Genomic DNA, 26,109 nt, shown 5'->3' on the forward strand with positions numbered 1-26,109 from the left:
CTATAAGCCCCGACAGCTGAAGCATGTACACAAGGTGTAAACACAAAAGCTGGGGTTAATAAAAGGCACACATGCAGCCATGCACGCACGCACGCACACACACACACACACACACACACACACGGAGGATTTGGACACTTAAATATTCAAACAACAGCACAGTCGCACGTTGCAGGTACTCAAGCATAAAAACAAACATATAAAACAGTATACTAGCGCACAAACACATTCAGAACAAAAAAGAAAGTCAATGAAAGGAACAGCATTGCACTTTGTCCCTGGATATATTTCTGTAGGTTCCATTGGCCTTCCTGAGCTACACATCTCTCATGTCTCCCTCGGATTCTTCTACACTTGATTCACTTCAATGGACTCAGTGACACTACACAGAAAAGTGACAGGAGGAGTGTAATAGGAATACCTTAACATTTTTGTCCCCCCCCCCCCCCCTTCATCAGGTCATATTATGCACACGGTGCAAAAAAAGTTTCTACGAGCAGTTATCATCTCTGTGCCTGCTGTTTGAAATAAGGAATGCTAATGATACAACCTCTTTACGGGAAGCTGAAACATCTTTAGATGCTCACGTCTGATTAAGAGAAGTTGCTGCCAGATGGAACTAATGAAGTGTCTGTGACAGGAGCATTTGAACAGAATACAGCAAAGGAAATGCAAAAATGTTAAAGGTATTCATTATCTTAAAATAAATTCTAAAAGAAAACTCTCTTTAGAGAAAAGGCATGATAATATAAAACAAAACTGGGTAACCTGACATACTAAAAAAACAAATTTTAAACCAACAAAAATGAAAATAATTTAAAAATCACATTCAAAATGGCCAAAGACCAGTTCTACATTTCAACCTTAACATGATATTATATTTGTCATAGATTCTCTTCAGTCTTACACAGCTTAACATTAGGATACTTCCACGCTGATGGCGTTGTGCAGTTGGCTGCATGAAACATTGCAAAGAGACAATCTGCTTCCTCAAGTCGAGCGCCGGTGTCACACAGCCGGGTGGGTCTGCTGATGCGAGGCACCTTGCTTCAGCAGCTTGCTCGTAAGTGCTGTGCAGAGCAAAAGATGATGAAAAATGTGTACTTCCGTTTTTCGTTGTGGCTTCACATATGCTGCGCCGTGGAGTGAAGCTGAAGGAGGCAGTCTTTCAAAAATACATTTGGCTTATTGGCAGACGGACGTGAGGTGGCGAGTAGAGAAAGCATGCTGGATAACGATCATCTCATCTCTTTACTTACCGTACGGTGGATAGAGGTTTGTGTCGCTGTGAGGAGAGCCACAGCAGTCCATTTCTTACAGGATGAATTCATTGGCAAATCAATCATTTTTTTGACTACTTCCCCAGGTACAGTTTGCTATACATTCATAATCATGGCATCTTCGGTCAATTAGTTTACAAGGCAATCAGAGTTTCAAGCGTGTAGCAACTGGCCCGAGTAGTCTTATCTTGGCAAGGCTCAGGGGACATGGACGTTAGCCGGAGGAGGATTTGTGGTGGGCAGGAGGAAACTGAGGAGGTACAATGTGGATGGACTAATGACAGTTCAAGTAAGTTCAAGAGGTCCAAAAAGCAGCCTGAGGTGCTACTGGCACTTACGAAATTCAGTTTGCTCCTTCATATCCTTTTATTTCCTCTTTCCCATGACATGGTCGTGTCACTTCCTCCTTACTCCATCCTCAGGATCTCGCTGCTGTTTTATAAGCCTCTCGATCTCGGCACCGAGCGTCTGCAGATTCTCCTGTTAGAGAGACAAAACAGTGGCTGTATGAAGAGATCACAACTCCAGCAACACTTGTAGTATACAGAACAACTTTGCTGTGTCTGTATATCAGAAATAACAGAGGGGGAAAAACTAGATTATCCATAAATGTGAAGCCTTCATTTGGCTTCTGTTCTTGTTCTGTTTTATTGTTATTTTATTGTGCCATTGTTGAGTGTCTTCATATCATTACTTCTTGTTAACTGCCAATCACTTTTCATCCACAGAAACAAACTTCTCTGCCAGAAAATACTTCCACATTACAATTCACTGTCTCATTTAGCTTATGTTGGACACAATAAGTCCGACACAATATAAATAGAAAGCTGCTCATTTGCAAAAAATGGATACAATATTTATTAAAGCATCTAATGTGCCAACAAAAGTGGACAGAGAGCATAAAGAGAAACGTGAAAGAGGCTGTAACAATTCATGAGACACGTTTTCAGACTTTGTTTTGTTTATGTGGCCATGTTTTGAGCTTTAAGAAGTACTTCAATTTTTTAGCTCATCTTTATGCTGCGTCATCCTTGTCCTGTTAGGGTGCAGAATTTCTTCAACCGTATTTGATGTGAATTCAAGATTCGATGCTTTCCAGTACATTGAAATGGTGAAAAATAAGTCCACTTGGAGTTGTAGTTTCTAAATCCTGTATTGCTGACTTTTCAAACAGACATAGTGGTAAATGATTTTCCTTTTATCAATGCAGAGACTCAACGCTGCACGAATCAGCAGCAGGTCAAATGACTGTGCGACATGAAAGTGGTTGCTTATAGTGTCAAACCCACATATAAAATTTACTCCATTCTGTGGTTCTCCTCCGCTGCTGCTGGTCTGGCGCTACATTTTCTTATGGGTACAGTGTATCATCAGGCTGCTGTTGTAAACTGAGAGCTGGAACGGATTCACTCGTCTAACACCAACGCATCCGAAAATTGGAAAATCATAATTCAATTCAATTATTAAAAAGACCCTCAGGTGCAGAAGCTGGACTGAGCTCACATACACACGATGAGGATGAATACTGAGAATACAGTAGGCTCAATCAAGTACTTCAGAGCCGGAACAAGTGAGGAGAAAAAGCTGGTCTCGGTTACACTGAAGCACAGTCTCCTTACTTAGAAGCAGTGACGCAGGTTCTGAATAATACTATGACATCCAAAATGTTATTTTTCTAAAACCTGAGGTAGTTGATAGACAACCCGCTGACCCTGCGCTCCCGACAGGACGGTCAGCCTTCGTCAAATGAAACGAAAGTCACATGCAGACAGTGTAATATATGCATGACGTCAACGGTTTGGAAGATTCGACCCAAATGTCTCTGGACAACAAGTCCTCTGTGCCCAGGATTTCCATTATCTGGTAATTATCGTTGTTTTATCTGTTGAAGTCCAACATATTTAAATCTCCCATTGTGTTCTGTGAAAACAATTAAGAATTATTCATTGAAAATAAGGATTGAAGTGATATGAGCCAGCAGTAGGTTATGGTTATTCTTTAGTTTGTTTTCAAAGAGTTTTTAATTTGATTTTAATTTGATTTTAATTTATCAGAGTCTGAGAAAAGGCCTACAGACAAGGGAAATGATTTTAGGCTGGCGGCATGCACGCTGTAATCAAAATGTTAATTAAATAATTAAAATCAAAAGCATTTAAAAACACATAGCAGAAAACATCTTTACAAACATAAACACCATCTATGCATTAAGAGCGAATTAACCAAATTGCCAACACAAAGAAATCCTATAATGAGAGCCATTTGAATTAGAAATTCTATTTAGATTTGACTTGGACTTTGTGGTCATGGCAGCACCTTCACACTTTGATAGTCAAGTCACATCTGGCTATATGGCTCCAAAGGTGGAGCACGACGCTGACAAAGTCAATTAATTATCCACTCAGGTCATCTACGCTTAAAGCAATCACACTCTAACTGCAAATTAAGAGGCTTTGAAGGAAACTGTGGCCATCAACACTATCAATGCATGTAAATCAGTTACTCTGCATTCGCAGCTCTATACTTATGGAGTATGACGTCTGCTGGGGGAGATTTTACCTTCAGAGTAATGTTCTTCAGCAGTGTGTCCTCCAACACAGCCTGCAGCTTCCTGTTGATCTCCAGCGACAGGTCCAGGGTCAGCCCGCTGTCCGCCGGGTGGGAGGTGTAAAGCGAAGCCATGATGCCTCCCCGCCGGCTCAGGTGGGCCTTGTTAATGTCTGACGCCTCAGATGAGAGGGCCCCCGACTCCTCTCTTAGCACATAGCTCTGGATAATTCTGTTGGGGGGGAAGGGAAGGAGATGAGTCAAACAGTGCGCTTCAAAAGAGGAAGGGGGAGACGACGTGACTGTGTGGCATCGGCTGGACACTGCTGAGCAAAGAAAATTGAAAAAGTGGGATTTATAGGTGGGAGCTTGAAGAGAAACCATTTCCAGCAGCAAAAGCAGCAGACGTTTCTAGAATAGTAATTCCAGTGGGATGGCTTATTGAACTCACGTACACGCAATACCTTCAGTCATGGTTAGAAAGATTATTATTGTGCCACAGGGGCGGGTACTGAAAACGGCTGCATTAGCATGGGCATGTGTGTGTGTGTGTGTGTGTGAGAGATAAATCTTCATGTTCATAATACATTTTCACTTCAATAAGAAAATAGTGTCGAGGTTGAGCCATGTTTGTGTCAGAGAGAACAAAATTCATTAGCTTAACAGCTTTAAACTTTCTGTTGTCAAATTTTCCCAGTACAGCCAAGACAACACTGACATGCAAGAGCTGCTTTTCTGCAGAGGAAAACAGAGCCAGAGAGCCAACATTAGGATTCAAATTCATTACTGCCTCCTATGTTATTATAATTTCTTAATATGCGACCAAGGAGACGGGGAAATAATACAAAGCGCTATCCAAGATAAAGGAGATTAAGGAAATTAGTGTGTGAGACTTGTTTCTGTGCATGTGTATTGCTATAAGAATGGGGATGCTCGGACTAGACTGCAGGCATTAAAGATAAAAACAAAGAGACGCAGAGGGTTGGAACTACAAAGCTTTTGCAACTGCAACTGCATTCTCAATTTTCTCTTGAGACTTGTGAGTGTGGGCAGGTGAAGACCGTGGTGAACGGTCCTACAGAAAAGGTCAACAACCTCACGGACATCTCTTGAGACTGGTCAGCAATCAGTATTTTAAACCTGCTCTCGACCCAGCTGTGCACCTTCAGCACTCACCTGAAACATCAACAATATTCAGCCCCCTATTGCCATTGTTTAGGTCAAATTCAGGGTGTGTATGGTGTTTTGTTTTAGGGTGGGTAACTGCAGGATGAGCTGTGAGCAAAGGGACGTTCCTGACCATTCCTTCTGCAGAAAGATTTCCACTCAGTAAAAATCAGTATTTGTCTACTGATTCTAAAGAACACAACTGGAGGTTACTACCACCACCACTACTACTAGTACTACTACTACACCTCTAACTATCAAAACTGAAAAAAAGGAATTAAAAAGAAGACCATCAAACACAGATGAAAATAAATTGTGCGTACTACATCCTTAAAGATATCTCTGTGCTATAATGACCAAAATTTTTTTTTCATATGTGGCCAATAAATAATAAAACTAAATAACTGTATGGATCCAGCCTTGACAATTATACTTCAAGTGGTCTCTTAATATGCTAAGCGCCAAAATTTTTACATGGGATAGTCGTTTATTAAGTGACTGTTCCTGGTTAGGCGTTTTATTCACATCATGTCATGAGCTTGGAAGGGTTGAAAGCATGCCAGACGTATCAGAATATATCAGGCTTTAATAAACCAAGATAAAATTGTGCGTTGTGAACTGCTGAAATGCGTCTGCACATATTACTGGGCAAGCAGCAGCCTTGAGTCTCAAACCTCCTTAAAGCATTTAGCACATTTTACAGGGGATGAAGATATTCAATTTGCCAGCTGTAAGTACACTCTGAAGGAGGGAGATTAAAACTAGAAATTCGGCACACATTTTAAGCACTCTACTGGTATTTAGCAACGACCCTTACTTGCACTCTGCATGGGGAAAAAAAAGTCCTATATTTTATTATTTATCATACAATGATAAATGTATTGGTATTGTAAGTCTGTAAGACAGAAGTCAACCTCATATCCATACGCCTAAAACTGTATTTTGCAGTGTATGCACTACAAACTAACAGAGCAAATAAGTCTATGGTGCAAAAAAAGTTGAAATGATTCAGTAGCCACGTAAGCACTACAAAAGAAGCCACCATAATAAACTGTCCCCATCCACACACACATACGCACACAACATCTGGGCTCACACAGACATAAAATGAGACTTACCTCTGACTAGACTTGCAAGGGTCCATATTTGGACCCGAGTTCCATCACGACAGTGTTTAGTAAAAACAAAAAAGTGACAGAAATTAAAGATGCGGCCACACGGTGTGCTGAATGGCATGCACTGCTTGACGGGGGGGCAGGGATGTGAGCACTGGGACCGAAGTAAGCAAGACAATGGCTTATTTTTGAATTTGAGAGTAATATCTCCTTTTTTTTCCTGCTAAGAGTGAAAGCAATGAGGGCAGCAAGCAAGTCAGACATGCATGAAGTGAAGGTGGCAATTCTGGGCACATTACAGCTCTCGGATATGTTGTGTTGGTCCACACTACAAAAGCCTAGCTCTCGAGGTGACCAAATGTTGTGCCCAAATAGTGGCAAGACAGAAAGAGAACATGCAGAGAAAGAAAGATATGCCTGGGGCCTGAAAACCTTTCATTTATCAAGTGTTTTATCTTAATCATATTCAGATCTACGCAGGCTAAAACCATGAATTTAGAGGCAATTATCAGTTTGATGTTGAAGGCTTTTTGTAGCTACTTATGATCAAATCTTAATAAATCAAATTATATTATCTGCATTATTTACAAAACATCACAGGCACTGGCTAATGGATCGACTAAAATCAAAAGCAGTGAGAAACTCTGAACTTGACTGGCAGTGGGACAGAAATCTCAGCTAACCTTCAAAAGGATCCAATATAATATTGTGTAACACTTTCAGCAGGTGTGGATCAATAATAGTCTACAAAAGAGCTTCAATTGCTCTAAATTGCGGTTACCACTGACTACTAACCTAACAGAGTAAAAAGGATGCTCTCCACATAAATAACCTTCTACACCTCCTGAACCAAAGGCCTCCTACTGCTTTGTATCGGCATGATTTTAATTCAAGTCACATGAATGGACCATTTAGGCTTAATGGTCATAATAACCAGGTGTGAGTATTGAAGGACAGACATCATTGCCCTTGAAGGATGATGCTGTCGTTTCTGCATTTTAGCTCATTTACTGCAGATCACATTTACTGTATGAACACTGCAGCCAAGGACCCGTCTTTGACTTCCTAGCAGCACATTAACGTGCTGCTTGAACACAGAGCTGTAGTTGCCAAATTCATCTAAAATTGACCCAGAATCCAAACTTAAACTGAAGTAAGCTGCAGATTATATGATCAGTTTTCTCAACTGCATAATCGTGAGCTTTTGCCCATGGTTAGTGCTGCATGTTACAGAGTTTTAAGCTCTGTGATTGGATGTTTCCTGCCAAAATGCACTGTGGAACTTTTACTTTCCGAACCATAGGTACTGGAAATAGCTCCACAACTCTATATTCTTTGGAAAATAGTACTAGTATTACAATATTTAATAGTAAATGAGCTTAAAGATGCAAAAAACACTGCTTTGATAATACAACAGAGTGGTATGGATGTGGTAACGTAAATCAAACATCAGCCTATTAACTTTCTACCACTGACTGTCCTGTGTAAGACACACACTAAGCCTCTGCTTCCACATCTCTGTCTCTTTATTCATCACCTACTTCGGGCTTAGCTTGTCAGTGTTCACCAGGCTGTCCTGGAGGGATAGGGACAGAAAGGCAAAAAGGACAAATTCACATCCACATTCTGCGTAGTGCAACACCCCCCGCTTAGCTAAGATTTTACAGAGCTAAATTTAGCCCAGCAACCGTGGGATTCGTCCTCAATTTTAACTCTTGAATGTAGGTTGAGGCTAATAGATTCAATTCAAGTGTACAGCTGAGAAACAAATGAGAAGTGGGATGATCCAAGTATAATCCTCTAGCATATCGTCTGGCAACAACAGCCAACGTGACGCACGACTTTAATGAACTATCTGGGGTGATCCATAATGATCAATAAAGATTTCACTCGGTAGAGAAAAATCTGTCAACGTCTCAAGTCCCTTTGGCTCTACCTATGAGATCTCACATCTCACACCCACAGCCCGTTTTATCCTGGCTTTGGCCCACCACCACTTCTAGGCATAACCTATACATGAAGTTGTGATGTGATTAAAATCGCTGTAATGTCCTTCACACTGTCTCTTTAGTTTAGGTGACGCCATGAATATGGATGGAACATCGTCAAGGATCCATACTGATGCATTCTTCCCTCACTTAATCAGCTTGACTATAAATAGCTCTCTGTACAGTTTGTCACGAATCAGAAGTGCAGCATTAGTTTGAGAATCTAAAAACGAGAGAGAGACGCAGAAGGAGGTAGGGGGCAATAAAATGTGCGTGTCTGTCAAGGTCAGCTGAAGCACCGGTACACCAGGGAGTGAGGTACGGTGTGCCTAAATATTTGGTTCAGTGAAAAGAAAAATTTGTCTCAAAATAGTTCTTTTTGGTCCATATTGATCCAGTACATCTTCCAGTGATACTAAAATGAAACACTGTATGAGGCGTTTTCTAGCATTTGCATTGGGAGTGCTGTCAACTTTACCCGTCCATCAGTATTGTTTGAGCACAACCATCCACTGCACCAGTAAAATCTGAACAGTGGTCCCCAAAAATTAATTCAGCGTTGTGTCTTGCAGTAACAAAAATATAATGAAAAATGTTCTTGCCATCTCTCTTTCTCTGCTCCCTGTACTTTGGTCCATGCCACTCACTTGGTCTTTTTGCGGATCTCCTCCACTAGTTGCTTGATGTGATCCTCCATGAACTCAATTTTTTCCTGCTTGCGAGCCAGGGCCTTTTGCAGACGGACGATGCGATCCACAAGCACGGTCTTATCGACCTCTGGGAAGCTGTCCACGACCACCACAGACGGTCCTGACTGGCTCTCTGGTGACCGCTCTTCAACGCCACTGCTCCCACCATGGCGTGCATTCAAGGAGCCTGGGGATTGGAGGGGAGAGATCAAGATGAACTAAAAAAAACTTTTATTGGTGGGACTTTGGCAACTGTGAGCAAGCAAACAAACTAAGAAATGCTCTTTATATTGCCTTTTCACTGAGACTGCAAAAATGTTGTTGATAAAAGCACCACCTTTTTTGGAAGGACATTTATGCCACCAGATAAAAAGAAAAATACTCTGCTGGACAAATATTGGAATAACAAATGTCTTTTATGATATTACTTGTTAAATACTAACCAAATCCAGGAGCAGTACCTGAGGAACTTGAGCGACTGCCCATACTGCTGGCATCCCGGTCGCAGCCGCCATTCTCAACCTGCTCCAGTCTCTTTCGGGCTGTAGAAGAAGAGAAAGAGAGGAGCTGTCAATGGTGATAGCCATATTTTCAAAGTAATTTTGCTTTGACAAAACAATTGTTGGTAGCACTAACTTCTGAAAATTATTTTAAGTTCTTAACTGAATTGAGCAAATTCTTTACAAAACTGAAGCAGCACCTTTAAAAACTAGCTCACAGTGCTTTTTAACCCTTCGGAGTCTAGGACCGCCACACGGCGTCAAAGTCACGTTTGAAAACGTAAAGCTGTGACACAAGCACGCAGGTGCTCAATTCAAAGACTGTTGGAAAGCGGACACTTCAAACTTTTTACAAGTGTTTGAATTTTGTCGATCGGCCTATTAAGACTAAATTTATGAAGAGCCGAAGTCGCACACTACAGCTCATCTACGAGTTAGAAGATGCTGAATCTGGGGAAGAACGTTCTGATTCTGAGGAAGACTCCTTTCAGAGGATGAAGTGGATGCTGCGCGTGAAGACCAACGAGAGGAGGTGTCCGCGCAGACCCCCGCTCCTCCAAAGATCCAACTAGTTCCTACTCGGATTTTGTGTTTCTTTTGCACTTTTACATACAGTGTGTCCATATATTATGTCAAAATAAATAAATACTTGTAGAATCACATAGGTGAGGTTGTGCTGAAAAGAAAGACACAAAGAAAGGCAAGCTAAGCAGTTTTAATGGGAAACACAAAGGTAAAATGAAAAGTAGTAAAAAAAACGCCGTTTTACCCCAGACTCTGAAGGGTTAAAACACCCCTTGGTGGTATCAAAAAAAAAAAAAAACAACAGTAAAAAAACATATTTAGTTCAATAATATCAACAAAGACAAGCAAATCTTTACATTCAACAGCATATAACATGGAGATATTCGCTTCATAAATAACTCAAACAATTAATCAATTATGAAAACTGTCAGAATCAGTGGGCTACTTTGCTGTTGATCAGCTTATCAGTTCCTCAGCTAATCATTTCTAGCCTTGTGTGGGCAACGTGAAAGATAATATTGACTGCCGTGCAAAAATTAATTGCCTATAAAATCTTACTAACAAATTATTAGAGGCAGAGCTCCACAAAAAAGGCACAATGAAAGTCAAAGCTAAGCATCATTGCTTGGCAGGGCTCACTGAGTTCCTCTGTGAAGGTGTCTACCTGAATAAATGTGATGCCGGTTACTTTTGAGAGGAGTGCATGCTCAGCAAACCTTCCATGCACAAAGGCTTAAAATGACTGCACTGTAGTCAGAAAGTATAACTGCAGCACCGATGAAAGATCACAGGCTCTCCTAATAAAAATGTTCTGTCTGTTCTATATGCAAACTTTAAGTGAAAAGCTTGTGCGTACGAGATAATAGTGCTGAACTCCATGCCTTATGGTCTGTGTGCCCAGAGAACCAAGTAGGGGAAGCTGGCTCACTGTATCAAGTCCAATCCTGGCATGAGAAGAACATAAGGTCTCTGTACACGGCACCTATACGTACACTCCCATCTCCCTCGTCTCCCTCTCCTCTTAATCTGTATGTGTGACCCGACATTAAAACCAGAATAGGGACAATCTCTCAGTTGAGTTATTCCATATTAAAAATAAATCTCACAGCCGAGTGAAATTAGATGGTGGACACAGTGACCACTGGGGCAGGAAATGATACAACCCCTTCAATACCTTGCATTTTAAATACATTTACAGTATTTCTGACACATCACCTCTTAGATTCAGACACTTGAATTGATTCTGTTTGCCTGCAATAACCAATAACAAAAGTAGAGTTAAGAAGAAATGTTTTCAAGTTTTATTATATTTTGTTATGTTTCACCTTCATTGTGATTTACGGTAGCATACAGCACATGTTACATGCTGACTAGGGGTGGTGATGAGTTGATAGTCACTAGATTACAAAGACAGAAATGAATTGGTGAAGAGGGGACACTCTTGAATTCTAAATTAAAATTTTTACTTAAATGCTCTACACTCCACAAACATTGTCTTTCAACAGAATAAAATCGATTAAAAATTAGAAAAATACATCACATGGTTTTACTGTTGCCATGTTGTCGCATTAAGATTCAAAATTACCACAAGAGCCTTGGCTGTAAATATCTGAATGCACATCATCACAGTGTGACAAAAATATGGCATCATAAAATACACAAAATCGACAAGGAAGCAGATAATTATTAAAATGGTAGTACAATGTTATTTCTGCTAATTGTAATGTCACACTGTGTGATGGTTCATATCACATCACCACTGAGCAAGATGTAATGGTACGTATCTTTAATAAAGGCTATAAGCAGTGCTACCACTCATGACCACTTTTTGTCCAAGCTACATAGGACATATAAGGTGTAATCCTCCTTATCTGCTGATGAAATAGGTGCATTTATTTGGCTACTGTACCATGAAGGGGTTCTCTAACCTTGTGTTAGTTGTTTCGTCAGGTCCTTGATGTTGGCAGCTTGTTTCCTTCTTTGAGTCACCAGCTCATCCCTCAGCTCTTCAACTCTGGTTTTGAGTTGGGCCACCTCTGTCTGCAGCGCTGCCCGCTCCTCCTGCAGGCCCTGCACCTCCTGCTGCCTCAGCACCTCTTCCTGTTTCAGCTGCCGTGACTGCAAGATTAATGATGACATGTGAGTAATGCAATAACAGCCATAATAGAGTGGTAAGGCACTGTGACAATGGCTGCTTGTATTTTTATTCTGAATGTCAAGCCTGAAAATAACACTATTTAAGGGCACTGTGCATGTTCTCAGTCAGGCAACTCAGCTGTTTTGAGTATGGCAGAAGCATAAATCATTCACTTTACAGTACATATGTTCCAATGTTTCATTAGTAAAAGAAAAAAACACACCTTAAACTGATACTGACAACAGACACTAAAATGAAACAAACTTTTGAAAAGGACTTCTGCAAGGTATTCATAAAAGATTTTAGTGAATTGTATTAAGCCATTAAAACCAAGTCAGTTTCAGTCATGTATCAGTTCTATATCTCACTCTATCAAAGTCTCTGACCGTTTCATCTAGAAGCCTGTTGGCATCCTCCAGCCTCGCTTGGAGCTCCGCGAAGCTGCAGGTGAGCTGATCCAGCTGAGACTGTAGTGCGTTGCTCTCTGACTGGAGCTGGGCATTCTTGCTGCTCAGCTTCTCAGTGAAGCCCAGTAACTCAGCCTCACGCTCCCTGCTGCCTTGTACGTCACGATGGAGGTCGGCCATCTGGCTGGTCAGGCCGTCCACCTCTTCTTGAAGAGACGTGATCTCCTCTTTATCACTGCATGACAAAAGAAATGATTGAAAAGGTTAAAGACTCGTATTACACGGTCGTTCATTATATACTTCCCGTCTTGTGTGTGTGAAATGCAAACTATTAGGGATGCAATTACATGTGAGGATTGTATGACAAACACAAAATTATAGTGAGAGCCATTAATAATGTGTGTGAAAGTCACAGTCTACACTGGTAGTGAAGCTGTCTATGGACCAAAGAACTGTTGGCATCTAATCATTTTTTTCCTTTTTTCAAGAGGTGAAAAAATTTCCTGCTTCTCAAAATGACAGCCAGAGAAAAAGAAAAAAGTAGAGAAGCTTTTGCATAAATCAATTTGGGTTCGGGCCACCTACTTATGGCACTCTGGCACACACAGAAAGCAGTATTTCAATGAGTGGAAAAGTTTCTCTATCAAGTCATCTGCACATGGCCAGCAGAGCTGTACACCCACACAGGGACCTGAGTCCCTTCCTGCCCTGTGTGCTATATCTGTCTCTGGCCTATCTTTAAATCCTGTGAAAGGTACTCGAAAAAAATCATAAAAAAGGGACAAGAGCTATATTACGACATGCACAGTTCTATCAAAACCAATTATGTTTGAATAGTAATACAGATGCACAACTGGCCTGCAAGTTAAATGATGGGATTGTGAGAGGGCAGCACCTTCCTCCCCAAAATACAGTATCAGTGGCCTCTGTTAATGTATCTTACACAAATGTATTCCCTTAATTTATTTGTAAGGTGGTGGACATGCAGCACTGATCCTATGGTGTGCATAATTTTGCCCTTCAGTGTGTGTTAGTATGTACCATTACACTTACTGCTGCTTACTGTGTGTCCATTCTTGTGCTTTTACTTTCAGTACTGTTCTTGCACGTTCAATGTGAGTTTGTGTTTGTACCGTTGATGCTGCTCCTGGAGTGCAGTGATCTCTTCCATCTTTTCTCTCTGGCGGCCGATCTCAGCTTTCTGCCGGTTTATAATCTCCCTGTACTTGCTCAGCTCGTCCTCCCAGCGTGGACGCTCGTCCTCTAGACACTTTAGCTATAGAAAATTACACACTTATTTAGCTGAAGGCTTGCTGAGATCATGTGCACATACAAATGTTCGAGCATTAATCTGTATGACAAACCTTGGTGCGTAGAGTATTGAGCTCATCCATCCCTTCTTTGTAACTCCTTTTCAGGTCATCCAGCTCTTTGGCCTTCACTCGGTGCACCTGCCAGACGCATTAAGTTCCACATTAAATATTCATCCACTATTAAGATTTTTATTCAGTCTGTTCAAACAACTAACTTCCATTTGTAATCCTCTGAATCCTAACAGTAAAAGGATACCCAATCAATTATCTGCCAATGCCAATTGTTAATACTACAATTTAACCAATTCCGTTTAAGTGATTTCAACTTAACCCTCAAGGCTAAAACCAACTGGGGACGTCTGCGTTGCATCCCAGAAGTGACTCGGCTCTCTGCTCAGCTAAAGATACGTGACAGTTCCATTTTCAACACTTGCCGCAGCCCAACCGCATCAACCAGCACGGAGCAGATAAGGCAGACAAACAAACCGCAAAATAAAAGCCCCTGTGCAGACGTATATGCCACCACCACATCAATAATATTTTATAATCAGTGGCACAAGGCCAGACATTAAACGGTCAGAGGGTTTTTTTTGTTTTTTTTTAACACCAGGTTCGACAAGAGGTTCATCTTTCACTTTAGCTGCCGTCTGTAGGTTACAGTACAACAAAGCAGTAAATACACACAAGAAACACATTTAAAATAAACAAAATCCAAACGTAGCTTGTTAGACACATTAGAAGCACGAAAGTCACAGGAAAACGACCTATTCAACAAAATCTGAGCAAGTCAACTAATCAGTCAGGCAAAACACTGACAACGCCTGACACACTACTGAAATGCTCCCACTGGGTTTTACAACCACACTGAGGACGGAGCAAAACCGGATCGCAGCCGAAACGAGACGCAGGCGTCCGCAGTAGGGTTTTGGAGTCAGTCACAAATAATGGAACACATTTTTTTCTACAAGATACAGAAGAAAAATCTTAATGTAGCATCATTTCATTGCAGAAGTATTTCCCGACAATCAAAATGTGGCATTCATTAACGACATTTTGCTTATGCACTCATTACGCGTGTGAAAACAAGACTTAATAATGTTTCGTCTCATCTTTTTAATAAATCCATTAATGGACCTGCTGCTAGTCAACTTTTCCAAGAAGCTATTAGTAGCCCGTGGTATCCAAGACAACATGGCAGTAATGAAGATGCCGGCAAATTTAATGTCCTTTATTTATCCCTTCCCATCTCATTTTAATGTCGACACTCACAGAGTAATGGAAACTCAACTGTTTTGTTTGCATTATTTATGATGAAGCTGCAGCAAAACAACTACAAAAATAAACACAAGCTTGGACCAATTTATTCGTCAGCGGGGCAGCGATATCTGCCAAAATCAAAGTCCTTAATGGGAAAGTCTGTCCTAAAAGCAATCTGCACAAGGATCATTGGTAGGCATACAACATGCTCTATATGACAATAGGAAAAGTTAATGGACAACTGGATGTCTGATACTACGGAGTTAATCGTATCCATCTTTTTAGGAATACATTTCTGACGGAAATGAAAAAGAAGTAGAATTAGTTCAATTCAGTTCAGTTCAAATGAATACATTGAAATTTAAATGTAAGACCATTTAATGCCTTTAAGGATTTGTACGCACACTTGATAAACAAAGACTGTGAAATGACAGCAGCTATGGGTGATTTTTTTTTTTCTGGGTTGTTGTTGAAACACACAGCTTCATATTGATTATTTGTAGGCCATTTATTTTTAAAGTGCAATTCCCGTCAGAATGGGGCAGGGAGAAAAACAGGCCATTGTGTTTGGATCGAGTCCATGGCTGTGAGTACGTGCATGCATGTCTGCCTGTGGAGCCTGTGTGTGCCAGTTTGTTACTCACTCCTACTTAAGGCAATTACACCTCTCAAATTGATGAAAGCAGCTGAATATAAACAGTTTTACTAGAAGAGCTGGCATCAAGACCAACAACAAAAGGCTGAATGGTGGCCTGGTGGAAAAGAACGTATATATATATAATTTTCAATTAACAGCAAACAAAATTTGTATTTTTGATTGGATCGTCACATACAAATAGAAACAAAATTCAAAAAAGCTTGTAAACTACTAATGTTTATGTAACGATGCTTAGCTTCGCATTTTGTCCAGGAGTTTAAGTGCCCGCACACTGACCACCTTGAGCTCATGTATGCTGATTGATGACACCTGGATGAGCGCTTGCGTTTACGTGTAAGTGAGTTACAGTGTTTGTATGTATTCACAGCGGTTATCACCTCTAACTGGTCTGTTTGTTCCTGCTTGTGTTTCTCCAGCTCTCCTTTGGTCTCCCGCAGTTTAGCATCCAGCTCGTTGGACTTGAGTTCCTCCGATTCCTGGAGGAGAGAGGGGTGAAAACAAGATAATAAACAGGGCGACAGCGAGAACCCAACGGCTGAAACAACACTAAAAGAGGGGATGGCATCAAGAGAAGTCTAGCCTGGGATATTTATTAAATATAAAAAGTTAGAAAAGGGAAGCAACTGATGATGAAAATGAGACACTAGAGCATGTTTGCAACAGAGATATCAGGGTATCATTTTTTTTGCACAATTCAACTTCTTTTCTGGTCTTATTAGCTATATGATACTCTTTCTAAACATGACATATGCTAATAGTATAAAAAATGTGTAATGTGTAACAATCTCTGTGTGTGTTCTGATGATACACTACTGGTGAAAGAACAGTGGCTCAAATAAGCCTTTCCACCACATGGCTCATATATAACAAGAAAACTCTGGCAGCTCTTTACTACCATCATAAGGTATAAGTGAAAACTGCCATTCTCCTGAAGCAGAGTCGAACCAATAGCATCTTTTCTTATTATACTGAAAAAAATAATGACATGCGAACAGTGACATTCAGTCCATGTATGTGAGAGTATAGTCTGTCATACAGCTGAAAGTTTACTCATTCATGTGTCATCGACCAAACAGATCTGATACATTTAATTCTTTGACCAGTTGGTTAGTTCAGCCATGGAGTAGGCTAACTGTATGATTTCCATAAGCACACAAATTATGACACTGCCACAAAACATACAATCTCTACCTATATCCATTCCATGCACACACATCCAGACATGTACCATGTTTCTTGGACATAGATGTGTTACATTTACATTCTCGGTTATGAGCAAACTAATACTTCTGTGTGATAAATATCACAGACCTGGTATGTTCGGATCATGTCCTGGCAGTTCTTGCGGATCTGTTCAGTCTCTTCTTTGGCCTGAGCCAATTTAGATGTGGTCTCTCTCAATTTGTCTTTAGTTTCCTGCACACACAATAACATACACATGCTTGTGCTGCATGACTGCACGATATAAAGCCACAACAAGGGGAATAAAGGCTCTTGTTTTATGACTTCTTTTCCCATCAAAGTGCTTTACACGCAAGCACACACACCACCACCACCACAAGGAAAAACATTAGTGGCTCAGCTCAATGTAGCCTGGAGCGATTACTGAGGTTTTGCTTTTTCCTGTTTTTATAGTTTTGCATTTGCTTGAGGGCAGTTTGAAACAACAGCATTATTTTGTAATATACATTTTCAAAAATAGAATCAATGTTAATGATGATTTCCTTGCAGGATCATTACTGTACAATTTTCACCCCATTTCATTTTGCCCCTGAATCAAAAGACACATCTAATCATGTTCTTTTATGGAGCGGCTGCAGATGAAATGACTGAGGGGCATGCCATTTATATCCTGGCGCACATCATTGACAAACAACAGACAGACAGGTTTCTACACCAAGTAAAGAAAATCAACATTGACCCAAAATTTAAGCATCCTCTTTCAGACTGATATAGGCAATGTATACACTGTATGCTGGAGCTGCAACGACTTTATATCAACAGTGTTGCCATATAAATGTATAAATTTGTAGCTATAATTTCAAGCTACTTGTATTCAGTGCGTCATGACCAAAAATAGCTAAACTGATTAAAATCTGACTGCAGCATGTTTCATCCAAAGCACTATGATGTTATGAACAAGGAATTAAAAAAAACAGTGCTCTCGTCTGTGTTTATAGTTTACAATAGAAGACCTAAAATAAGAAAAGACTAAAAGTTGTTTGACATAAAATAAATACAAAAGCAACACAGACACATTACCTTGTGTGCATCCGCCTCGCTCTTTAGTTTGTTCTGGGCCCATTTCACCTTAATAAGATGCGAGTTAATCTCCTCCTTCAACTTTTCCACCTCTCGAGTCAACCTGCTAACCTCACCTTCCTGAGAACACAGAGAGATGGGTGAAGCAGGAACAACATCAGAGGATATGACATCAAACACGTGTTTAGCTGAGACACTAGTTAAATAACCAGTCTTGATATTTTTATCCAGCCAGTTCTCCAATATTTATCATGAGCATGCAAATTCCAAGAGGGACGTCAAATATACAGCTCAGACAAGATGTGAAGTCATTTTCACTATAAAGTACAATCTGAGTGGGGCAGCTTTGTATGCTTTTAATGTCTCTACTGGCAGATTATGCAATATTCAATCACCACATATCACACTTAAAATAAGTTCAAATAAACACATCAAAACAGCTAAGCTAAATGCAAATAAAATCTTGGTAAGCTACTGTTATTGAGTCTTTATGTCCAGATACAAACAGCCTTCAGAATAACAATGCTTCACCAAGACACTTCTAATTGACGCTGTATTTACCTTGGCATCATACAGCTGCTGCAGCCGGCCTTTCTCCTGGGCCAGCTGGTTTCCTCGGAGGGCCTGGCGGTCTACCTCCTTGGTGGCTTCCCTTAGCCTCTTCTCCAAACCCTCCTTATCCCTCCTCAGGTCGAGGGCCTCTTTCTCCCCCCGCACATATTTCATCACCATGGCCTCCTTCTCTTGGCGTGCCTCGTCACACTTCTTGTTCACCTGAGATGGTTGTTCATATCATGAGTTAGGTTTAAATACTGTCATTTCACACACTCCAGTCACTGAGCTGCTTTAACTCTTGGATCCTTAAGACGATCAAAAAAAAGTGATGTTTCCCTCACGAATCTCTAAAAGAAGATGGCTGAGGTGCTGTAACTTCCACCCGAACTAGCTGAAGTAATTACGGAAGGACAGTTGGATAGACAGATGGATGACTTTGCAGGTGGATGGAAGATTAAACTGCTGACTTACTGTATGACTGTCAGCTTGTCAACCTTTGGCAAATAGAGCCAACATGCTTCCATTTGGCAGAAATATTATAGCACCACTTTCCTGTTGCCTTATTTCACTGTGGGGGCAATGATGTAATATATTACAACATTACTAGTTATTAAAGATGAAGCAATGCACCCAGACTCTTAATCCCATATTTTGTATTCCTATAAAAACTAACAACTATTTTCATCTTCAATTAATCTGCATATTATTTTCTTATTGTTTCATTAATACAATGTCAGAAAACTGTGATAAATGTCACAATTTCCCAGCATCCAAAGTGATTATATTGTTCAAATTGCTTGTTTTGTCTAACTAGTTCCACAAACAAAATTCACGCTGGGACACACCAATTGGCATTAGAGTTTTAAATAGTGGTGCTCCAATTGGGTTTTGCTGCTGACAATTGAAACACACACATTACTTAAAAAATATATATATATAAGCTAATATTTCTACAATGAAAAAATAATCGAGGAAGTTCATATTTTCACTGACTAAGTGCCAGCCTGTCTATATTTGAAGCCCTTTAAGCGGTCCAGCACTGTCAACAGCAGAGCACAACGTAGTACACCTAATATACGGACACCTGCTCTCCACCGTGTGGTTTACTCACAGCTTTCTCTACTGTTTTCACACCAATGTGTTCATTCCTGAAGCCAACAAAACGTTCATGTGCCATTTTGTAGTTTGTCAGTTTTATGTTCCTACCCCAATTCTCTGACAAGTTGGACTTTCAGAAAGTCCAAGACAAGGGTGGAGAAAAGGTGTAAGAGTTACGGCCAAATGTTCGAAACCTTAGAGGCAACAGTTGGTTACAACTGGGTCACTATCTTAATACAAGGGAGGACGGATACATGGGAAGGGCTTAAAAGAGATGGCTGATACCTCATATTGTTCACTGAACAGTGAAATTAAAAATTGTAAAGTGTGACAAAACTGTCAAGAGAGAAGTACCCTGCACGGTTTCAACCAGGTGTGTAAACTATTGGATGAAAAATGTGCTCCCCTGCACTATTCGCTTAACAAGTGATTAAATCTGCAATAACAAGAGTTTGGTGTGCTAAGACCTTGACTACTCAGCTGTTAGTTTTGTGCAAACGTCTTCAAAGACATGTGGGATAAAGTGCCAGTTGTGAGTATTGTTTTTAATCTATTTCAGCAATAATTTCAATCAAAAGATAATACAATACTCATGTAATGTGGCAAAACTTACTGGCATTGGATTGATGCATAATCATATTCTAGGTTTACAGACAGAAATACTACAGATAATGTAGAAGGAGATACTCAGCCTGCAGTCTGTCTAATAGTGATGCAGCAGTAGGACCAGCAAAAACATATTACACCACAATCCGGCACACAAGGAAATGTGCAAATGAATACAACATCTTCAGTGATTTTTGTGTTATAACTCTCTTAATGATGTTTAATGATGATATTATTGATGTTGAAAGTGTTGTGGATGATTAAGATGATTCTGAGCACTAAGTGCTGTGTTGTGGTTTGAAATGTCTTCCTTAACTGTCCCAGCTTGCATCTGTTCATTTTCCTCTGACAAGCTGCTGCCTCAGTGGTGTTATCTCTGACCACAGGAGCTGTAGACTGTACTCATGTCAATACATCAATAATACTAACAGTGAGCATCCCATGCCATGTTATGCCAAAAGTATCCCCAAGTAGCTCTTCAGTGTTCAGTAGTAATATCTGTTGTATCTTGTTAAGCTCAGAGGATATTTGTCATCTTTACATTAAGAGCCAATTATCTCCTAACTAGTCAGGATATGATTCACGAATGGTGAATTTGTTATACCTGTTCTAGCCGGTAGGCCATCTCCTTCTGCATCTGCTGGAGGGCAGCCTTAGCTGCCTGATCCTGGTGAATTAGTTTATCCCGTGACTCCTTCAATTCTTTCAGCAGCTCCTCCACCCTGCCCTCCAACTGCAGACACAGGGAGTATACAGGGTAAGAGACTTGTTGGGCAACATGCAAGCCGACACCAGACCTGGTCTAGCCTGTTACACAAGATGACATCTGACGCAAAATGATGGAAGCAAAATGAATCTAGATAGTACAGGAAGAGGAAGGGAGTTTGGCATTTCCCTCCATCGAAATCAGGTAATTTTCCTGTAAAAGACAAGATAAGCATAAAGCCTACATTTTTGTATTAAATATGATTAGTGTTGATCTGACTATTTCATAGTAAATCCTTTACTTTAATGGTTTTTCTGAAAAATGCAGCAGAATGACGATTAGTAAACTACATTTAATCTGTCAAGACTAAACAAATGACTAAAAAAAGGGGAACCAAGCACACATAGAGTCTATGTCATTAAAATCCCTCCTTCACCCTTTTGCTTGCACAATGATTAAACAAATGCTGTAACCTAGAAAGCATGAATTACCATTATTGTTCCTTCTATGGCAACAGCGATGCTTTTGTCCAATGAATAGAGACATACTCGTGTTTTGGAGTGCTATGTAGATGGTAAGCTTTGCAAATCAAAGGGTAGGACACACACACACACAGGCACACACACACACACAGACACAGACACACACACACACAGACACACAAAAGGCGCAAGACGTTTAAAAGCACAAATAATTCACACAAATGAATACAGTCCTTTATTCCCATGTGGCATGTTGAATGCTAGTAATCAGAACTCTGTGTCCTTTTCTTCTACCCACCAGGCTGCTTTGTTTGACTTCCTTAATTGCTAACTACACAGGGCTGGACTCCAGATTTAATTGAATTGGAGTGTCACTGTGACCAAAGCTGCTACACACCATTTGTCCTCTGGTTTGTCCTCTAATTGTGCAACATTCAATGTAGGCTAAACTCTCACCCATTAAAAGAGATAATTGGGCCTTTAGTTTTCCATATATTAAAGGATGATGATGATTCTAGGTTTCTACCTATATAATGTATGTCAAGTGTGCAGTTTCTATATTTTGGTAGAGAACATTTTTTAATACATTTTTGGATGGCAATATTTATTCAGATAATATAAAGTCTAGCGGATTTGGCACGGGTAGAGAGCTATATTCTGACATGCCATTAGTGTTTGTATACATTTGTAAGGCTGCTGTGGGGTTGTTTTTCCTTCCTCAGAACTGTGACAGATCCTAACTGAAAATATTTGCAAAAATGGGTTCTATGTGATCACAATTAGAAGAAGTCAATGTCCGGCACAAGCAGGGAGTCAGACAAAACATCACAGTGGAGCGCTTCCTTGTTGTTGAAAAACATATGGTGAATAGAGCTTCTATTGTTTTCAAGATTTGATTAAAATAACATATGCCTTTACTTTAGAGCCTGCTTGTTTTGGACCAATGGACAGATACAGAGCACATCACTTGTGTTTCTGCTCCATAAGAGACAGTGCCATATGACCCAGGACAGCATGAATAGACCATGGAAAATGAAACTAACCTTTTTAATGGTGGCCATGTGCTGCTTCTCAGTCTCTGTCCTGTTTTTTAGCTCATCCCTCATATTGTCCTTCTCTGAACAGATACCCAGGATCAGCTCCTGATGCCTCTTGTTCTCCTCAAGCAACCTATACACACACACACATATAGGATACAATAACAATTCAGGTCAGGCCAACCCCCATACAAAGTACAGAGGAATTAGGCTGTTACCAGAAGGCAAAGCAGGACATGTGGATTTTTTTTTTTTACTGTAAAAAAACGAACAGCTATAAAACAATCATTCCTGTGTGTCCACTTAATTAAGACAGATTAAATACAAGATGAAAAAAAGAAAACAAAAATAAGCAACTACGCTAATCTCTTGCTAAACCAACCCATTACAATGGAGGCTAAGTACTGTACAAATAGCTGTTTAAAGTGATGGGATGTAGGTGGCCTGGTACATCATAAGTCAGCAACTACACCAGAGACTTGGATTAATATAATAGCTGACACTACTGTGCATCAATTTTAACTGAAATAGTTTACCTGTGAATAGCTTTCTCCTGCTGTGCATACTTGTACTGCACACACTTCTCAAAGACCACCATGCAGCCCTCTTTGTCTGGAGGGAGTCCATTGATAGGTGGGCTCCCTTTCCTCTCACCTCCACTTTCACCCAAGGACAGGTGGCAAGACAACAGCTCTGAATCTAGCTCATCCAGCAGTGACTCCTGAGACAGCGTGCGCTGGATCTGAGAGATAAGCTTTCGGCTGCAATCAGTGTCATACGGACTTGACAAGGAATGTGAGGGGGCTGAGGTGTTGCCACTGGTTTGTGGGCTGGAAGCCAGAGAGGAGCTGACAGTGTCAGAACTGGGGGTAGAAGGGCCATTAGAGATCCCAGACGTGGTTGTTGAGTCGGTTGGGGAGTTTTTGGAAGCGCTCTGGACGGAAGAGGATGGTGGATTCTCAGATGAACCACTATCATCAGCAGGCAACGGCTCTGTGGAACAATTTGTAACCAAGACTGATGGCTGCTCACCGCTGTTTGGAGTGGTGGCATGAGAATCTGTCACTTCATTAAAAGTCAATAAGGTTTCTATTGTCCCTTCAAGAACAGAAGGGGCACTTTCTACCACATCATCCAACGTGGTAACTGGGGCTAGCAAAGCTCCGCCTGCCTCGTTTGAAAGTGAAGGTATTCCGCCTTCCTTGGAAATTGCGCTGCTATCACAGTCCGCATCAGCATTCAGCTCACCCACCTCTACACGTTTCTGACTGCATGTTTGAGTTTCCGACTTTGTGTTTGTATACGTCTGAACATCTGTTGTAGTCTTGATTAATTGACTGTCAAGCTGTGCATCATCTTTTGCCTGACTGCTCTTTTCTGCTTCATCTGCACTGTTTTGAGGGATTTGTTCCTCCTCTTCTGTGTTAGATGTGCTGTTGTGAAGCTGATTCACTGGGTGAGATTCCTCAGACACAATCTCTGATCCTTCCATCATGTGTGTATCTGAGGCAGGAACAGGTTCCAGGGTCCCTGTCTGGTTCAAGTCTACCGGAGACAGAGAGAGAGACAGAGGAGAGAGAGAGCGAGACTTATTGGGAGCATAGACAGAATAAACTGTTTGGGTTTATATACATAATGTGACAACAGGTTTTCTGTCAACAGCTGAGAATTCCTGAATATCATCAATACAGCAGTCCTTTGCTTTTTGCATGTACAATTGCTCAACCTTGTCCTTGTGTTGAGCCAAGAAAAACCCTAAATAATCTGATATTAAGTTTCACTTTTCCTCATGGTGGCTCTAACAATTTGCAGGTTTATCTGTAGCACATAACTCAAAGGCATTCCCAACAGAGAGATACACTAAGAGATGTGGTGCTGTCAAAACCTGTGACATAGTTACACTTATGGGCATGTGACATAAAACGTCATAAGACAGGTATGCAAGATGATTACAAAGTCAAATTATGTGTGTGTGTTATGTCGAAAATGATTACGTAAATCCAAGGGCTGTATCATGTTAGGTTTTAAAGTGTACTACTTGTCTAACTGGGTTTAATGTGAAGCCAGATGAAAATGATTTTGAAGCATGTCATAAGGACATGCCGGAAAACATTCTCACGCTTACCTTTGAGCAAAAAAAATACAGCCTTTATGGATTGGATTGATGCCACTTTTCTCATTTACTTTATCTGAGGGATATGAAGAAAATTGACCAGTCACTAAGCCTGTCCTTACTAAAACTTAGGAATGGCTAACGAACAAAGTACTCAGTCATTGCCTGAAGCTCTTAAATAGAACAAATGCTCTGCAGTTACACATTATTCCCTTGGACAGAAAATGGCTTTGTCAGCATCTACTGTGTAATTAATCACTTGGAGAGGGCTGAGAATAGCTCAAAGTCATGCAAACTTTCTGATAGCTCTCTGGGTTACTGTCTTATAAAAGTAATAATGTTGAGGTCCTCTATTACATCATGTTTCCTGAGAGAAGTCAGAAGTCTCCTCAATACCAGTTGATGTACCTCTCGCCCATCGGCCCTATTACACACGTTTTAAGTCTTACAGTGAAACATGGGAACCTTGTGCCTACCGTCATCTAACTATATTAAAGTCACATTGACACATTCAGCAACACAATCGAGCTTCTCACGTTAAGCACTAAAAGCACAACAGCTCAAACACACGCAATGATGTTGACGCTCTTGTGACAGGTGTCATGTCATGACACTGTCAAAAGTAGCTAACGTAAGGTCAGCCAGCCGCATTAATACACACCCTTTAGATTTGCATGCATCGGATTGGTTAATGTGTAGTTAGCAAGCAGCAGGCCGATGTGCCATTTGTATTTACTAGCCTTTTAGTAACATTTCGGTCCATTTAACGTTAGCCATGCCAATGCTGACACTAGCTTGTTGGCTCATTGGATAACCACAACAAAGCATTAGGGCAACACATTAAGGTTAACAAGCGGAAAACAATGCACATGCTAAAACACAGCAAACTATTAATCGGAGGTTCAAATGGATGTAACGCTGAACAGCAGACTGACATATTGTATGGAGGAATCGCTTGCTAGCTACCCAAGCTAACGTTGATAAGAGAGGCGTTAGCTAGGTTAGCTACAAGTACAGTCCGCTCACTTCTCAGCTAGCGTAGCGGTTAGCCATCGCTGGTATCTGACATGAATGCCAAAAATAGTTATATTTTCACCCACCGAATGCGAAAACCCCATGGCGTGATTCAATGCGGCGGCAAGCGGGATAAGAGTGAACTTTGAGCTTTCTGCCTCAGCAGCTGATAGCCCCAACCAGTCACTTTGATATGACACATCAACAAATATGGCCACTGCGGGAGAGACGATGAGGCGGTATTGACCAATGACAGCCCAGGGAGTTATGACGTCAGCCTGACGTCAACAAACGACAGGTACACCTCCGCCTATTTTCTTACAGACAATTAAATATAACAAATACACCAGTTAACTGCATGAAATACCACACATATGTCTCACATTATTGATATGACAAATTACTTGCAGCCCATAATTGCTGTACTGACTGATACAACATTAGTAAATGAGTATATTGGGATTTCTTGCAAATTATACACTAAAAACAAAACTATCTTTTTCCCAAAACTTTATATTGTTGAATACAAACCTTCAGAGTTTGGATTCGATTTTAAACAAACTTTTCCTTGCTAAAATGCAGAGCATAGTTGACAAAAATATTATTAAAATCAGGCAATATCTGATCAGATAACAACTGAGCAAGACTGAGAATCC

General features: G+C 40.6%; 1 protein-coding gene across 2 annotated transcripts; it reads right to left on the minus strand.

Annotated features, from left to right (window-relative positions):
* Window positions 1-1,109: 1,109 nt before the first annotated feature.
* ccdc186 (coiled-coil domain-containing protein 186) lies at window positions 1,110-25,629 on the minus strand. 2 transcript variants are annotated; one of them, XM_070851261.1, is made up of 16 exons: window positions 25,540-25,629; window positions 22,863-23,871; window positions 22,333-22,459; window positions 20,706-20,834; window positions 18,404-18,616; window positions 17,843-17,962; window positions 16,892-16,996; window positions 15,958-16,056; window positions 13,717-13,803; window positions 13,486-13,628; window positions 12,332-12,587; window positions 11,737-11,926; window positions 9,245-9,325; window positions 8,742-8,970; window positions 3,837-4,056; window positions 1,110-1,760 (listed from the first exon to the last, which is right to left on the minus strand). In XM_070851261.1, exons 2-16 carry the CDS (start codon window positions 23,819-23,821, stop codon window positions 1,677-1,679), a joined length of 3,042 nt encoding a protein of 1,013 aa, XP_070707362.1. In that variant the 5' UTR covers window positions 23,822-23,871; window positions 25,540-25,629; the 3' UTR covers window positions 1,110-1,676. The 2 variants fall into 2 exon arrangements, with proteins under 2 accessions (XP_070707362.1, XP_070707360.1); XM_070851259.1 differs by having other exon boundaries at window positions 9,227-9,325.
* Between the last annotated feature and the right edge of the window lie 480 nt (window positions 25,630-26,109).

This window comes from Pempheris klunzingeri, chromosome 20 (genome assembly GCF_042242105.1).
Source record: "Pempheris klunzingeri isolate RE-2024b chromosome 20, fPemKlu1.hap1, whole genome shotgun sequence".
NCBI classification, from domain to species: domain Eukaryota; kingdom Metazoa; phylum Chordata; class Actinopteri; order Acropomatiformes; family Pempheridae; genus Pempheris; species Pempheris klunzingeri.

Excerpts from the sequence above, each read along its gene's own strand:
- ccdc186 (XM_070851259.1), bottom strand. The coding sequence starts at position 23,821 with ATGATGGAAGGATCAGAGATTGTGTCTGAGGAATCTCACCCAGTGAAT. Across the intron at positions 9,326-11,736 it reads GACGAAACAACTAACACAAG|CCCGAAAGAGACTGGAGCAG; the intron begins GTTAGAGAACCC and ends CTTCTTCTACAG. Across the intron at positions 4,057-8,741 it reads GAGATCCGCAAAAAGACCAA|AATTATCCAGAGCTATGTGC; the intron begins GTGAGTGGCATG and ends CCCCCCCAACAG.